The sequence below is a fragment of the Pezoporus flaviventris genome, unplaced genomic scaffold (assembly GCF_033815535.1).
Source record: "Pezoporus flaviventris isolate CSIRO_AGI_PZ_B2104156 unplaced genomic scaffold, CSIRO_AGI_Pfla_v1 ptg000057l, whole genome shotgun sequence".
Classification (NCBI taxonomy): Eukaryota; Metazoa; Chordata; class Aves; order Psittaciformes; family Psittacidae; genus Pezoporus; species Pezoporus flaviventris.
Window position 1 is genome coordinate 2,071,012 of NW_026892605.1, and position 15,641 is coordinate 2,086,652.

Below are 15,641 nucleotides of genomic sequence, written 5' to 3' on the forward strand. Positions count from 1 at the left end.
AAAAAGGGCACTGAGGAAAATACATGAAAATGCAAAATACATGAGCTATCCAGTTGAAGTAAGACAGTAGAACTGGTACTGCTGGGCTGAGAGAGAAACATAAGCTGAAAGTAAACCAGTTTGGGCATAGTACCCTGCACTCAATTCTGGAAGAGGCAAGTTCTCCTAATCGTATTTTCCTATGAACTCTGAAAAATTGGTTATGTTATCTTTTTATTAATTGTGATAAATTAGTGGCTCTCCTAGTTTCCTAGAAGAGCTAGGAAGTGCTGTTTTCTAATTCCAAAGTATACAACATGTATGCAAGGAAGCATTGAAACAGTTTATTACTGAAGTTAAGCCCTTGGTTTTGCAATCTGTATGCCCAGATACATCCTTCTTTCGTGTCAGAGGCATAGGAATTAAAACCTGCAAACTGCATTCCTTGGAGACCCTGCACAATTTTCTGGATTTTGTTCTAGTTGAGGTCTTTTATTTGTGTCCTTTGGAAACATGAATTAGAAATAAATTTGAGTAATTCACCAACTGACAAGCACCTGTTTCTTCTGGATTTGACTTCTGCGTTTAAGTTGGTTTTAAATGGCTAAACCATAGTGAAAGTGTTAATTTTCCTTGAGTTTTCCCTTGTTTAACTGTGATGCATAGAAAGGTTACATTCTATTTATGTATGGTAAGGTTTAAATTCAGACACGTTCTGTGTCTTCCTCTGGCATGCCCTGCTTTGTAATCTTTTAAAGAAATTGCTTCTTTCTGTTACTGTTAAGGGGATATATATAATAACTAGGAAAGTGCATGCTCCTGAGTGATCAAGTTTTCTGCAAACCAGGTGAAATGGGTCACGCTGGTGTGCAGTGTGGTTATCTTAAACACAAATGAAAAAGACTGTCTTTCTGCTTCTGCAGTGTGTGAACAACTCCTGTGCCTGTGCTCTGTTGGGTAGATTAACTTTTTTATTTAATAAATCTCTTAACACCTCTGTTATTTTTCTCAAGGCATTTGTCAGACACAAGACCAGTATCAGTTGATCTTTCTTACCGCAGTCGCAACAGCGGTCTGCAGGTTGTATGCTTTTTAAAGACAGCATGTCCTGCTGCTCTCTGCCCCCTCTCCATGCAGATGATTTACTGCTCCTGCTGTCCTCTGCAGAATTTCCATCCCCTCCTCTCTTACCGTTGAATAGACTGCTTGAACCTCTCCTTTTCCCACTAACATCTTCCTTGTTACTATCTGGGAGGGATTTTCTGTTTCCTTCTGTAAGTCTTTCCTCATCTATAGCGGACTTGATCCGTGGCTCATATAACCAAACCATAGACTGGTTTGTGTCGAAAGGAACCATAAAGCTCATCTCATTTGAACTCTGCAGTGTTGAGGTCAGACTGGAACTGTTCAAGACCAGATCGGATGGGCCTTCGAGCAACCTGTTCTAGCGGAAGGTGCCCGTGGCAGGGGAGTTTGAATGAAACGAGCTTTTATGGTTCCTTCCAACACAAGCTATTCTATGAAAAGAGAAGATGCAGCAGCTCCAGCGGGTTCGGTTTAGGCTCCGCCAGAGGCGGGTATTGCGGCACTTTTGCCCAGTGCCCTACATGCCCTTCCAGTGAGCCGCCGTGCTCGGAGCCCTTCCCCGCAGGTCGCAGCCCCGCGGCGGCTCCTCCTCAGCCGTCCCGCAGGGCGGGAAGCGTTGAAGAGCCCGGGGTTGGTAACTCGGTCCTCTTCTGTTTTGGAGACGTCGCTCCCGGCGGTGCCAAGCGGCCGCCCCGCTGCAGGCGGGAGGGGGGCTGCCCGGGGGCGGGCGGTCCCGGCCCCTCGGCTCAAATAGCCGCGGCCGCCGGCGCTCCCCGCAGCCCAGCCGGCACGGGCCGCCCCGCCATGGTGACGGCGGCGAGCGGGCGGCGCGGCTGCACCCCGCAACGGCGGGAACCCCGCGGCTCCCCCTGCCGCTGCCCGCGGCTCCCGGCGCGGCGGCGGCGTCTGGGGACGGGGACAGCGGCGGCGGCGGTGGCGGAGAGCCCGCAGGAGCTGCAGGCTTTCCGCGACTACGGGGAGAGCTGGTACCGCTCCCGCAAGGGGCTGGAGAGCCGCTTCCAGCCGCGGGAGCCGCTTGCCCGGCAGCCGCAGGTGGGGGGCAGCGGGGACGATGAGAGGCGGCGGGCGGGCGTAGCGCGATACTGGCCCCGCCTGACCCGCTCCCGATGCCGCAGGTGACGGCGGAGGCGCGCTGCAAGCTGGTGAGCTGGCTCATCCCTGTGCACCGGCACTTCGGGCTCTCCTTCGAGGCGCTCTGCCTAACCGTCAACACCCTCGACCGCTTCCTCGCCACCACTCCCGTGGCAGCAGACTGCTTCCAGCTCCTGGGGGTGACGGCACTGCTCATCGCCTCCAAGCAGGTAGGTGGGGCTGCCCCGCCGCCGGAGTCTCTGCGACACTCCTCAGCCACCCTAAGCGGCTCCGGTGCCAGCCCTGGGCCGGATTCAATATCCCTTTCCCCCGCTCCTTCCTCCTGTCTCCCCCTTGCAGGTGGAGGTGCACCCCCCAAGCTTAAAGGAGCTTCTCGCCCTGTGCTGCGGCGCCTTCACCGTCCAGCAGCTCCGCAACCTGGAGTGCATCGTCCTGCTCCGCCTGGGCTTCGACCTGTCGGCGCCGACCATTAGCTTCTTCCTGGAGCACTTCAGCCAGGTGCGGCTGCAGGCGCAGGGCGCCGACGCGGCGGAGGCAGCGGACGCCCGGATCCTGGCGGGCGGCATCTCTGAGCTCAGCCTGGCGGACTACGCCTTCATCGGGTACGCCCCATCGCTGCTGGCCGCCGGCAGCCTGGGGCTGGCGGACCGGCTGCTGGGCCACCGCCGGCCCCTGGACCTGCGGGTCAGCGGCTACTCGGAGGAGCTGCTGCGGGACTGCATGGGGCAGCTTCAGCTCCTGGTGTCGCTGAACGGGCAGTCCCTGCCGCTCCTCCTGCCCCCGGAGGTGGTCCAGAAGTGCCCCTGGCTGCGGGGCGGCCGCTGACTCTCCGCACCGCCCGTCACTGGCACCTCCGGCGCCTGCACTGCCCGCCTCGGTTTTGGCTGAGCGGGCTCCGTGCTGCCTCGCCGTTAGTGCTTTGTAGAGGTGGTGTAGTCTGATAAACTGATCGTTAGCGTTTGAGAGGCGGATCACGTTTTGCACATGATGTTACTATCCGTCAGTTGCACTTTCCCTTTGCTGTTTCTTAAACCCCAGTGTGTAAGTAACATGGATAACATTGTGTTGTCTATTTGGAGGATGGTCCATAAAGATAACTGCGGAAGGACCGAATATACGCTGAATAAACTATTTTCTACTCGTGACCCATTCTCGTTTATTTGCTGGGATAGCACACGCACTGGCGCGAAACGACTTTGCCCAGCAGTTAGCTCCAGCTCCAGAAAACAGTGGTAACCGGTGGTGACATTCACCATTTCAAACTGATTCTCGCTGGTTGTGTCATGGCTCGGGGAAAGGAAATAAATAAAGATAAAATAGATGCAGGGGTCTAAGAAACCAAAACGCCAAATAACAAAGGAACTGGTGACTGTTTTTGCAGCAAGTCTGTAGTCCACGTGCATGCTCCAAACACGCTGGCATTGTAGCACGGGGAGCATTAGAATCATAGAGCTGCACTTTCTCCATTGCATTGCTGTGGCGCTGGAGCCGCGCAGACACACGCGCGGCTGTCGCCAGAGCCGCGGGCAGCAGGAGCAGCACCGCCTGAGATGCTGCGGGGGGGGAAACACCTGAGCGCCCATCGCGGGAGCCTCGGGTTTAGCCTCCTCCAGCCCCGTCCGTAATTTCAGCCGGGCTCGGCGTAACAGCGGTGCGGGACTCCCCAGGTGGGGACAATCCCCGGTGCGGGGCTCAGTAAAGTCCTGATGCCGCAGGACGGTTTGGGGTTTTCCTGTCCTCCCTCTACTCTTCCGCCGCTGATGGCCCCTGGCCCTGCCGCTTCAGAAATGCCCTTACGAACACCCGCCCAGCCCCAGGCAGAAACCGGGGCGGGGGGGAACTGATGACACCGGGACCGGGGCGGAGTGTCCTCGGCAGCGGCGCAGGCATCATCTCCGGGACAGCCCCCTCCGCCCGCCCCGGCTCCGCGGGCGCGGGCGCGGGCTCCGCGGGCGCGGGAGCCGCCGGCGCGGTCCGGGGAAGGGGCGGGAGGTTTCCGCGCCCAGGCGGAGGGCAGCCGGGCGCGGGCAGCCTCCAGCATGGGCCCGGCCCCCCGCGCCCCTGCACGTGGGGCGGTGCCGAGCGGGGCGCGGGCAGGACGGCGTCCGTCGATGCCGGTGCCGGGGCTGGAGCCGGTGTCGCGGCGGCAGGATGGAGCAGGGCGGCCGCCGCCGGGCGTTCGGCAGCATCTGCCCCAACAGGGTCACGGGCCCGCCCGCCCGCCCCGCCAAGAAGTCGGCCCGGCCTGTCGGGGGTGCGGTGGGGGCCGCCCCGAGCCACCGAGCGCCCCCGTCCCTCCCTGGCCGCAGCGGCGCCCCGCCGGCCTCCGCCGCACCCGCCCTCGGTGAGTCTGTCCGCCATGGCAGCCCCGACCCCCCGCCAGTGTTCGCCGGCCCCCACCGTGCTCCCCATCCCTGCATCCTCCGGCCGTGCCCGTCGAGGTGCACCCTGGCCGCTATTCCCACTTAGCAGCGCCGCCCTGGCTGTGTCCATCCATGCGCGGGCCCTTCACCGCTGTCTCTCACTGCCCCCAGCGCTCACCACCATCGACTGGCAGGATTTGGCAGCCTGTGACCCCATTCTTCCCACCACCCCGGCCGGCCCCGTGACCCTGCAGCAGGTAACCCCCAGCTGGGGCAGGCTTGGCAGCCCCCATCACAGGCACCCACGGAGTGGTCCTTTCAAGGTGATGGGTGCTGGCAACCCGCCCAGCCTCAGGCTTCCCCACTGTGAAATGGGCACAGTGGGGGACAGCGTCTTGACCCCTTCGTTAGATGTGGAAGGGCAGGAGACAAACACCCAGGGGTGCTGGGGCTGTGGGAAGGTGCTGAGCATAGGCACCAGCCTGTGTCTGAGTGCTATGGGCAGCAGTGGGCAGCGCAGTAAGGTATGAGCCCTGGGACCTGCTCACTGGCATGTTAACTTCACCCCTTGCAGGGTCCCTACTTCCAGGATGGACCAGAATTTGATTTCCAGGAGTTCAGAGATGCTATGGATGATTTTATATCTGGCAAGTAGATATTTTTCCTTAGCTGAGCCAAACGCACCTGCATGTGCACATCAACAGCCACACTGTGTTCTGTCTCTTTTGTTTGCTTTTATTTTGGGTTTTGGGTTCCCACTCACTCAGGATTCCCACCCCGTGGCACTCTAAGGCAGCATGCCTCTGTACACCCCGTTAAGGGAACCTGGGCTGGCACTGAGCTTTCCCACATGGGGGAAAAAATTTAAAGCCAAATTAAGAGATTGAATTTAGGTGCACAGCTGCCACAGCAGAGAAAAATCTTGTTGGGACATACCAGAATGTGTGTACTGCGGTCAAGGGGAAGAAGATGTGAATACCTGTCTTAACACCTGTGGCTGTTCCCTTCAGACGCATCCACCTTAATGCCACCATCGCTGGACTGCGCCGACTTTGATTTCTCACTTGGCGAGGAGGTGGCCTTTGACTGCTGCACCCCGCAGCTGGAGTGCAGCATGCTGCCACAGATGCCGCCGGCACAGATGCCCCTGCAACATCCACCTTCCCCGGAGCCATGCTGGAGGGACCTGGCAGACCAGAACCAGAAAGCACTGGGAGATGCCCTTGAGGCTAACATCCAGGTAGGGACCCTCACGGTCCTGCGCTGGGCTGCTTCTCTCATCCTACTGAGGTGCTGCAGAGCCCTGGCCTCTGGGTGGCGCGGCTGTCCCAACCACCCTGTCTTCACCTGCCCTTCGCAGCTGCAGGAGACCCTCACGCAGAGGCAGGAAGAGCTGGTGACGCTGCAGGAGAGCAACGTGCAGCTGAAGGAGTTGGCAAGCCAGGCCAGGCAGCTGGCTGCCGTCCTCGATGTAAGTGCTGCCTGCACAACATCTGACCTAGCTGCCCAGCCCACAGCTGGACCCTGGGGATGCTGCGGTGGGGACAGGGTTCAGGTTCAGGCTGAGTGGCAAAGGGTGGGACAGGGCCACGGTGGCGGGATTGTGGGATGGGGTGTTGCAGTGGGGGTCTGTGTGGTGGGGTGGGATGGTGTGAAGCAGGGCAATGTGGACCTGTGTGGTGAGGGTGAAGCGCGGGATGGAGCAGGGCAGCGAAGGACAGTGTGGTACAGCTCGGAGCGGGGTGGTGCAGGATGGGGCGGTGCGTGATGGGGCTGTGTGGGGCGGGGCAGTGAGACGTGGGAAGGAGCAGTGGTGGACAGCGTAGTGCGGCTCGGGACAGGGCAGTGCGGGCCGGTGCAGGGCTGCGGTGAGGTGCAGCCCGCGGAAGTCGCGCTCTCTCCCCCGGCAGACGCTGATGCTTCCACAGTGCACCGACGGGGCGGCCCTTCTTCCACCTCCTCCTCTTCACCCTCCGCCTCCTCCCGTCGCCGCGTCCCGTGTGGGTGCCGGACGGGCGGGGCCGCGGGAGGAGGCTGCTGCGGTGGACGCCATGCTGCGGGCCGTGTCGGAGAAGTGCCGCGCCGCTCTGCGGACCCTCGGGGGCAGCCCGGGGAGCAGCCCGGGGGGCAGCCCCACGGCCAAGCGCCCGCGGCCGGCTCCCCGCCTGCACGGCTCCTTCCGCGGTCTGCGCACCTCCCACGCCGCACCGCGTCCGGACTGCGGGGAGCTGGAGGGCGGCGGGGAGCTGCAGGGCGGTGGCAGCCTGCGGACGGCGCTGGGCGAGGCGGGCGGCATCCGCACCCTGGCCTTCCCGCAGGGCAGCGCCTTCACCTTCCGCACGGCCGCCGGCGGGTACCGCTTCCGCTGGGTGCCTCGCTGAGACGCCCCCGAGCCCCGCCACTACGCACACGCGTGTCCGGGAGAGGAGGAGCGGGACCTGAAGCAGCGTCAGGCTGGCGGGGATCCTCCTCCATCCCCCGGCTCCTCTTTTTGTCCTTGAAAACGGGTATTTCTGTATTTCGGATTTTCCCCCGTCGCTGGAGGCTGGAGATAAGGGAGAAGCGCGGCGGAGGCAACGCAGCGAGCTGGGGGCGCTGCAGTGGTCGCCAGGCTTCACACAGAGCTCTTGTGGTTATAGAGTTGACAGCTTGCCCTCAGTAGTTTCATACAAGCATAGAACAGTTTTGGCTGGAAGGGACCTTAAAGCCCATCCAGTTCCAGCCCCCCTGCCATGGGCAGGAACACCTTCCACTAGACCAAGTTGCTCAAAGCCCCTTCCAACCTGGCCTTGAACACTGCCAGGGATGGGGCAGCCACAGCTTCTCTTTTTACTAATGAATTTAATGAATGTAGACATTAAATGAAACTCTGCATGGTGTTACCCAGAGATTTCACTCAGTTGAGCAGGAAAATGTAACTCAGAGGACAGTGACTGCAGCTGGCGGGTGTGAAAACAGACAGAGAAGTTTAGATCTTTCTCATGGAATTTCACATCCACAGTGTTTACAGCTTGCACTTGTGTCGTTCATGTGTGCAGCCATAGGTGCATACTTGCACTCAGTATGATAATTAAACACTGCTTAGAATTGACATTTCTTTGTATTGATTTAATGTAAACACGGTGTTTTGCACCAGGCATGTGTATTTGCTTTCGTTAGAGAAAAAAGAGCTCAGCAAGTTTTCTTGATGTGCTCAAGTAGAAAATGATAGAATAAAACATGCTGCTGTTAACATTCAGTGATACTGTCTCAAGTAAAGACTGATACACTTCACTTGGCACCTACTGATCTGGGAGCTGAACCACGGGCAGCACACGTGAAATGGTACCTGAAGTTTATTTTTCTCTGGCACATAAGTGAGTGAGGGCACTGTGCTCCACCCATGACAGAGGTTTTCTCTCTGTGATCAGTTTTTCTCTTTTCCAATGCCCAGATTTTCCAATATTCCTGAACAGCTCCATGCACGTTATCGGGAATCCAACTGTAACAGGCTTGTGTGATGGTTCAGGTGACAGCACTATGCCATCATCTTGGTAGGGTTCTTAGGGTAGCTGCAGCCTTGCATGTAGAGTTGTGCTTTTGGCAGGCAGAGGCTGTATTAGAAAAGAAAACAGTCCTTGTTTCCAGCATGGTGTATAGTTATGTGGCTCCTAGAGACTGCAGAGGTGCTCCTTCACATAATCACAGAGTATCTCAACTTGCAAGGGACCCATGAGGATCTTGGAATCCAACTCCCTGCTCCTCGCAGGATTTGTGATCCTTCCTACCTGTGGTCCTTCGTGTCTGCAGCACTGTCATTTTCTAGCAGGGGCTTCTTGCTGAAGCCTTGTCTGGGATGTCAGGGGCTCAGCCCTGGGATGACTCTGGAGATGTGCGTATTTCAGAAGAAAACCATTGTCACCTTGGCCAAAATGCTTTATGAAAGCTCTGTTTCAGCAGCAGAGATGGGAGACAAAATCTGCCCAGTGGCACTGAATTCAGCAGGAAAGAAACAGAGAACATAAAGCACCTTGTATAGATATCTACAGTTCTCCTCCATGTGTTTTATGAAGCTAAACACAACACATGCAGTGTGTATAGCTTTGTAATACTCATAAGTGTATAAATTTCCCCAGAAACAAAGTGATACGTTAAAACTGGAGATTTTTACAGGATGCAACAAAAAAATAACTATCCTCATGGATTGTCACTAGTATTGTTCTTGCCTTTTCAGAATTACAAACATGTTTATCCACTTACCTTTGCAGTTAACCTGCTATAGGCTTGCCACTGATTACTTTTACTCACAGCGTTTCTGCGTTAAAAGTATCCTTGATTAATTTTAGGTTGTGATCTAACAGTAGCAGAAAATGAAAGTAGATGCCTTCTTAAAACTTCTTTTATTTTAAACCCCACTAATTGGAAAGGCTGAGAATTGGCTAATCAGACTGGCATGCTTCTCACTGAAACTCACAAGAGCATCACCAGACACACAGACGTGTAACACGTAGAAGTGTTTTATCTGTAACATAGTATATTCATAGTATTATTCTATAAACATAGTTACATAGCTCGCTAGGCCCTGGCAGATAAACCTCAGGTGTAAAGGGTGGGACCAGTTCTGCGCACGCTGTGCCTCACCTAAAAAATCCACTGTGCAGGCCCGAAGGGTTTACCCACACTTGCAAAGCCCTGTAGCGACAGGTGAGGGACAAAGCGGCAGGTGATAAGGTGCACTGGAAGTCGCAGACCCAACCCTGCATGTCTACTCTTTTATATGGGTCTGAATCATGGGTTATCTACTGCCATCACCTGTGACTCCTTGAATGCTTCCATCAGCGCTGCCTCTGCTTTTTGCAGCCGGATTTGCCAATCCCACATTGGCCTTTTTAGTCATCAGTGCATTTGAAGTAAGTGTGGGTAAAGCCCTTCCCAAATCTTTGTTCACGAAGTCAAGCCATCATCATCATCATCACAAACATCTCCTTTAAGGTCTAAAGGTGTATTTTATTTTTAATTCACCTTTACCTATCCACCTCCATACAGGACCTTAATGAAAAGTGGACAAATCTCTTACACAGATTAAAGCAGCCTAGCAGCTGCTTTCACCAGAAGTAACTTAAAAGACTCCCAGTGCTTTGTCCTTCTGTCAGAGGAGTTGGTGGGATCACAGGGAACAAAGCTTGGCCCCTTCGTGCATGCTCATGCTTCACGGTTGTTTCCTCAGAAGGTGATCTCTGAAGAAGTCCACCTCTAGGAAATCTCATGTCCAAACTGATTTGGCTTTATGCTGGTGTCTCGGTCAGGATCTGTGCCAGCAGGCAGGAGCCCCTGGATGTGCAGGTGTGATGGAATGAAGAGCATGCTGGTCTGTGATTGACATTCACTGTGTTTTTCTCTCCCTGGTGGTGTGTTGTCCCTGCGATGGGTAAAGGGAGCTGGTCAAGCTCCTAATAGAAGTAAGACAAAGCAGATGCAATGACATTTCCTGAGCCTTGTTCCTTCTCATAAGTAACCTTCCTCTGCCTTTCCCTGTCCTGCTGCTGCTGGGCATTGGATAGGTGGCTGTGGATGTGTGGTGGTGTGGGACTGTGGACATGCGGGATGCTTGCAGTTGAAACAGGAAAATACCTCTTAATTTGGGGTGGGGTGCAGAGGGGAGCAAGCAAAGGGCTTATTGTTCATGTTTTGAACATAAGCACCTTGATTTTACATAAGCCTTGTTCTGGGCATGTTGATTTTTCACTGGATAAAATCCTTAGGTGTTAATTAAAAAATGACACCAGACCTCAAGGTGCAGTTTGATTAAAAGAAATAATAGAATGAGGAACTACCTTTTAGTAAATAGTTGCATATTAAGTCAGTAATTTTAGGTCTCTTCAGGATGGGAAGGTCAAAAAAGACCTGCATAGAAGAATTTAGAAATAGCACAGGGCTTTAGGTATAACAATAACGTGTGAAAGCCTTTCTTATCAATGTTGCCAGTTTCCTGGTCTAAAGGCAATACCCACGTCTGAGTGTCAGCGTGGCCGTTTTCCTGAGTTTCCAAGGTTGTTCTATGTGTCATTAAGAGCAAACACTGCGTGTTCATGTTGTGATCACTTTTGGTAAAGTCTTTGGATTTCTTGTGTGGGTAATACGGTTACAATTAGAAGCCACTTGTTCAAACAGGGTAGCTGGAAATTTTAAGGATTATTCTCCTTCTCACCCAGAAAAGTGTTGTTGCAATGGCCGGAGGCTGTGATTCAGACGTCCACAGAAGATGGACGTTTTGTGCTCTGCTCTGTTCTACGGTACATGTCTCAGGATTTCAGGCAGTGACTCTTCTATTGAATCTCACATTTCTATCTGTGCAAAGCTCACCTCAGCTGATGCTTTACAGTTTCAAATAGCTTTAGCACATGTACCAGGGATCCCCCTGAGTCCCTTTGGGTGGGCTGCTCTGGCTTTCAGAGGGGCACCAATAGCATATTGACTTAGCAGGATTTCCCAAAATTGCTAGGAAATCTCAACTCTGATTGATGACTTTTGCAGGCACTTAATGCAAATAAATACTAACAATTCTGATATCTCTTCTATGTCCTTGAACTATAGAAATGTCCTCTCTTTTAAGCCTTTCTGTAGTGATGTGTACAGCTTATTCTTTTTTTACAGCCCCTCTTTTTTTAGCACTGTGATGTGAACGATTAATAGTTTCTGCTTGGGGATTTGTGGCAACAGCTGAATTGTCCCAGACATCAGGTGAGCTCCCATTTATGGTAGCGCTGAGGGAGTGCAACCAGAGACCTGCTGGAGACACTTTTCTCCTCTAGACTAATGGGATTGACATTTTCCTAAGCTGTGCTGCAATAGCACACAGGGGACAGAGTACCCTGCATGTGCATATAGTAAAAGATAGTCCGTAGACTCCTTGATTCCAGAAGGATAGGCATGATACCTACATACCTATACCCTGGTTGCAGTTGGGAAGCTGAAGCACAGAGGTGTAGCATATTTTGGTATAGGCCACTGCACATGCCTGTGACAGAATAAGAGACAGGAGCGTGACAGCCTGTGACCAGCTCAGGTTGTTCATAATTGTGTATTGTCTCTTCTCTCTGTCCCAAACTCATCCTGCCTCTTGGAGAACTATAACTAGCTGATATTGGAGCTATGGGTAAGGAAAGGGATGTGTGGAAGGAAGAATGTTGCAAGCCAAACTGTAGGTTTGGAAGCAAGTTTCTTTTGTTGAAAAGGGTTTAGGAATTGGTCAGGAGCCGCACATTAAATGTGTTAATTCAAGCCACTGAACTCTTTCAGAATAAAGGCGTTTATGTCCATGATTATGTTCAGATCTCTATTGAAAAATAAAGTTATTTATAATGAATCCTTTGCAGTTTTTTGCTTTTTAAATTTCTGTTGTGCTATATTCCAGATTGGTTAGCAGTGACCTCTGGGTTCATACTACTGTGTATAATAAAACAATAAAGTTTTTAAAGGAATAATTTTCTGAATGAAAGATGCCAGAGAGGTGACTTAATACTATAATAATAATTTAAAAAAAAAGAAATCACTATGTATTTAATTGAATCAGAATGACAGATACCTTGTAGGAAAGGTTTTCCCTTTATTTCTGGGCTTTCAGTCCCTTTGTGCTTGTGGTTAGTCTCAGGCAGCCTACTCTGCTTGCTTTTCGGTCATCTCACCATGTTGTGTTCTCACACCATGGAGCAGAACAGACCCAGAACTGGTGGTTTGGACACTATAAACCCATAATCAACTCATGGCTCTTCCTTCCAAGCCTTACAACCCCAGCATGGTGGTACAGTTAAATGTTGTGGTAAGAAAAAAAAAAAAAGGTGAAATATCTGCCAACTGTGAAGCTTACTAGTGTTTTCAGTATGAATTATATGGTGTTAAAACTGAAGTAGTGTACAACTGTCACCTTAGTTTTAGCCCTTGAATTTCAGCACTGCCTTTTGAAATAGTTAAATAGAATGATATGTACAATTCTTTACATAACACAGAAAAATCCCTTTTAAATTTGACTGAAACTCAGAGCAGGTGGAATCAAGATCTCTAGCTAAGATCATTTTGTTTTACATGAAATGATTGCCATGAGTAGAATTCCCTGTAAGCAATGGATTCAGCATCCTCAGTATTAAATCTTTTTACTTCTCATTTTGGGGTTTTGAGTTAAGGCCAAAATCAACACCTACAAGAACTGTGAACCTGCAGAAAGTATTCATAAATACTATGCTGTTACTTTTGTATGAACTCTTACACAACTTTGATTTAGGAAGAAAAAGGTCAAGCACAGGAATAAGTTGCCAGAAAAGAAGCTGACTGAAAACATTTGGTTATTTTTCTAAATGCCCAGAACTAGAAGGATTATTTTTATTTGTTTAGCAGGTGCTCAGACATTGCAGCCTCTGGATCTCTGATTACTTTCCACTGTGTGTCATCCAAACAATTTTACTTTGAATCATAGCTCCTTTGGGATTTCTTTTCTGTTTCTTTTGCAGCTGTGCAGCTGTCTATTCTGGCAACAAAAGCAACATGAATTAGCAAATTTACTACCTGTGATTTACCTTCTTTTAGCTCAATGGAGAGATGGGAAACTGAAGTCCATTTCCACTACCATCGCAATTGAGTGGTTGCAGGAGACAACTGAGAGGTAACTTCATATAATCAAAGTTCTATTGATGTGTATTAATAGTCATTAATATTATATAAGGTGATTTTTTACTGTAAGAAAATATATTTAATATGTCAAAACTACAGTGCAAAAGCATTCCTTACAATTTACTGAACAGTATACAGCTGTTTAAATAAAGTGATAAAAAATTATGTTACAGACCTAAACTCTCTCCATTTAGCCAGATTAATCTGTTTATTGTACCAAAGACACACCTCGGTATATTGTTACCCTCTTTCAGTCAACAGTTGCAACATAGACCCTGAGACCTTATGAATGCATTTGAACAAGTGCCTAACAAAGGACAGACATTCAAAGTTATGAAGTTTAAATTGCAGCTTCTGGCATGTGTGGAGCCATCAAACAGGTGAAGTTAATCTCACCTGTATATGGTTTTCTTCCTGGATGAAATACAAGCTCTTCAAAAATACAAAACAATGCTAGACTCAAATGTGGAGTTTCTCTCTTCTGTTTTCATGGTGTCTTAGAAAGGTTTGGGTTGGGATGCACCTTAAAGATCATCTAGTTCCACCCCCCTCATGTAGTTTTTCAAAATTCGAACCATGAAAACTTCAAAATCATGGACTTTCAAAGGGGACAAAAATGTTGCAACAATGTGTGAATCACAACCTTATCCATGTACAGGTGCTCCCTTCTGTTCCTTAGACTGGGCTGCAGCCCTGGGATCAGCCAGACTACAAACTGACTTTGGAGGTACATGGGAATGTTGGCAACACCACAAAACAACTGCTCCTCAATGAACATCTGGGCCCGTATTTGTAATTTTAGTCTCATTTACCACAATTTTGAGATTTTTTTCAGCTTGACCAGAAAATACCCAACAAATCTCCCAGCATAGGATTCTGTTGAACATGCACCTCACTTGCTTTTTCCTGACGTAGAAGGCCTGATTAGAAATAATCTTCATCACTCAAGATACTGTTTCTCAGTCTGCAACTAGTTTCCTATGAAAGCAGCTTTTCAGAGGAAGAAGGAAATTATCAACTCACTGATAGAATATCCAGGATGATAAAACAATTAATGAATGCAAACTGGGTCACAGATTTAGGTGGTAAAAGAAAAAGCACAAGTATTGCTGGTGTGACTTTTAGAACTAAGCATGGAACCTATTTCTTCATTCAGACTTGCTCCCAAGTGCGCACTGGCAAGGGTAATAGCCTTAAATTTGCCTCTTTTCAACAAGGAAAGAGAGCTCCTATATTATGATGTCAATGGGTATCTACACAGCAGTTGAGACAGAGAGATACAGCTTTATGTACTCACACTGAATTAGAGATGAACACAGTTCTACAAGCTAAGCTTTAATTTGGTTTATTAAGTCCCTAGTTGCAAAATACACTAAACAGTGCTACTGCTGGTCAATGCATACATTAAGTTCAAATTCTACACACAAAAAAAAAAACCTTGGTATTTTATCCTTCCCCTTCTTCCTCCCTTCTTAAAGTCTGCTTGCTTAGTTGCCTTGTACTATGTTGGTAGTTCAAAAGTACCCAGAGACATGAAAGCAGAGTCCTGTTGTGCTGCATGCTTTGTAAACTCAGTCTTTTGGAAGTGTCTTTTTTGGAAGGATGTCCTTTTGGCTTATGTTGTGTGACTTTCTTGGTGGCAGAAAACTCACAGAATTTCCTGGTCAAATATTTACGGGAGGAAAACAAGATACTTACCTAATGCATTAAATATGGTATTTCTTCTGAATGCATTCTTTCCCTTTGCAGCAGTTTTTAAGCTTTTTTTTTTCAAAGGTTTTTCTAGCATTTGGTGAACCCTTCTGGACATGTTTAGAATGTCTTACATGGCCAGGATGTCAGTGCAAGGAACATTGATCCTGACCAACCTCTCACAGGAGAGTTTAAAAAACAGCTAAGGTAGAAGAAATAGAGATGTGGACCTTTGGAAAGGCTTTCCAAATTATTGTGCAAAGGAGCAAGTTCTGACCTCCAACACATTCTTTAATACACGTTAGCACACATTCAGCATCTGAGGTTAAGCCTGAAGATAATGAAAAAATTACTTCATCATTAGTTACTAAGATATTATCTTGGAAATCCCCATGTTCCAATTTAATCTCTTTGGAAGTTCTCTAGTATTTTTTCTGGGTTGTTCATATTTGCCACAGCCCCTTCAAAACAACAAAAGGAGCTGTTGCTCTCTTCTGTAGGCTTTGAATCATGCTACAGAGGATGGGAAGGCATGAACTTCTCAGGCTCAACAAGTAAGCAAGCACATTGGTCTGTCTTGCTTCAATAAAATAAACAAAGGCCAGCAAACAGATATCAGACCTGAATGCTTGCCGCTAACTAGGAGATCCATCTACAGGGGAACTAGAAGTTTTAGTCCTGAATTTTGTCTGCTTGTTTGCCAAAGCCTTCACCCATCTGCTATTACAGAAGAAGCCTTGGTTGAAAACAATGTGCAACTCCAGC

General features: G+C 50.0%; 2 protein-coding genes across 2 annotated transcripts; both read left to right on the forward strand.

Moving 5' to 3' along the window:
* Window positions 1–1,869: 1,869 nt before the first annotated feature.
* On the forward strand, window positions 1,870–3,321 carry CCNO (cyclin O). Its single transcript, XM_061469343.1, has 3 exons — window positions 1,870–2,118; window positions 2,202–2,387; window positions 2,518–3,321. Exons 1-3 carry the CDS (start codon window positions 1,870–1,872, stop codon window positions 3,001–3,003), a joined length of 921 nt encoding a protein of 306 aa, XP_061325327.1. The 3' UTR covers window positions 3,004–3,321.
* Window positions 3,322–5,145: 1,824 nt separating this feature from the next.
* On the forward strand, window positions 5,146–6,922 carry MCIDAS (multiciliate differentiation and DNA synthesis associated cell cycle protein). The gene is made up of 4 exons (XM_061469344.1): window positions 5,146–5,188; window positions 5,552–5,781; window positions 5,902–6,012; window positions 6,452–6,922. The coding sequence occupies exons 1-4, from the start codon at window positions 5,170–5,172 to the stop codon at window positions 6,920–6,922; spliced, it is 831 nt and encodes a 276-aa protein (XP_061325328.1). The 5' UTR covers window positions 5,146–5,169.
* The last annotated feature ends 8,719 nt before the right edge of the window (window positions 6,923–15,641 follow it).

Bases quoted from the DNA above. Each gene is read 5' to 3' on its own strand.
- CCNO (XM_061469343.1), top strand. From the start codon at position 1,870: ATGGTGACGGCGGCGAGCGGGCGGCGCGGCTGCACCCCGCAACGGCGG. The intron at 2,119-2,201 runs GTGGGGGGCAGC...CCGATGCCGCAG, and splicing joins CGCTTGCCCGGCAGCCGCAG to GTGACGGCGGAGGCGCGCTG. The intron at 2,388-2,517 runs GTAGGTGGGGCT...TCCCCCTTGCAG, and splicing joins TGCTCATCGCCTCCAAGCAG to GTGGAGGTGCACCCCCCAAG.
- MCIDAS (XM_061469344.1), top strand. The intron at 5,782-5,901 runs GTAGGGACCCTC...TGCCCTTCGCAG, and splicing joins CCCTTGAGGCTAACATCCAG to CTGCAGGAGACCCTCACGCA. The intron at 6,013-6,451 runs GTAAGTGCTGCC...CTCCCCCGGCAG, and splicing joins AGCTGGCTGCCGTCCTCGAT to ACGCTGATGCTTCCACAGTG.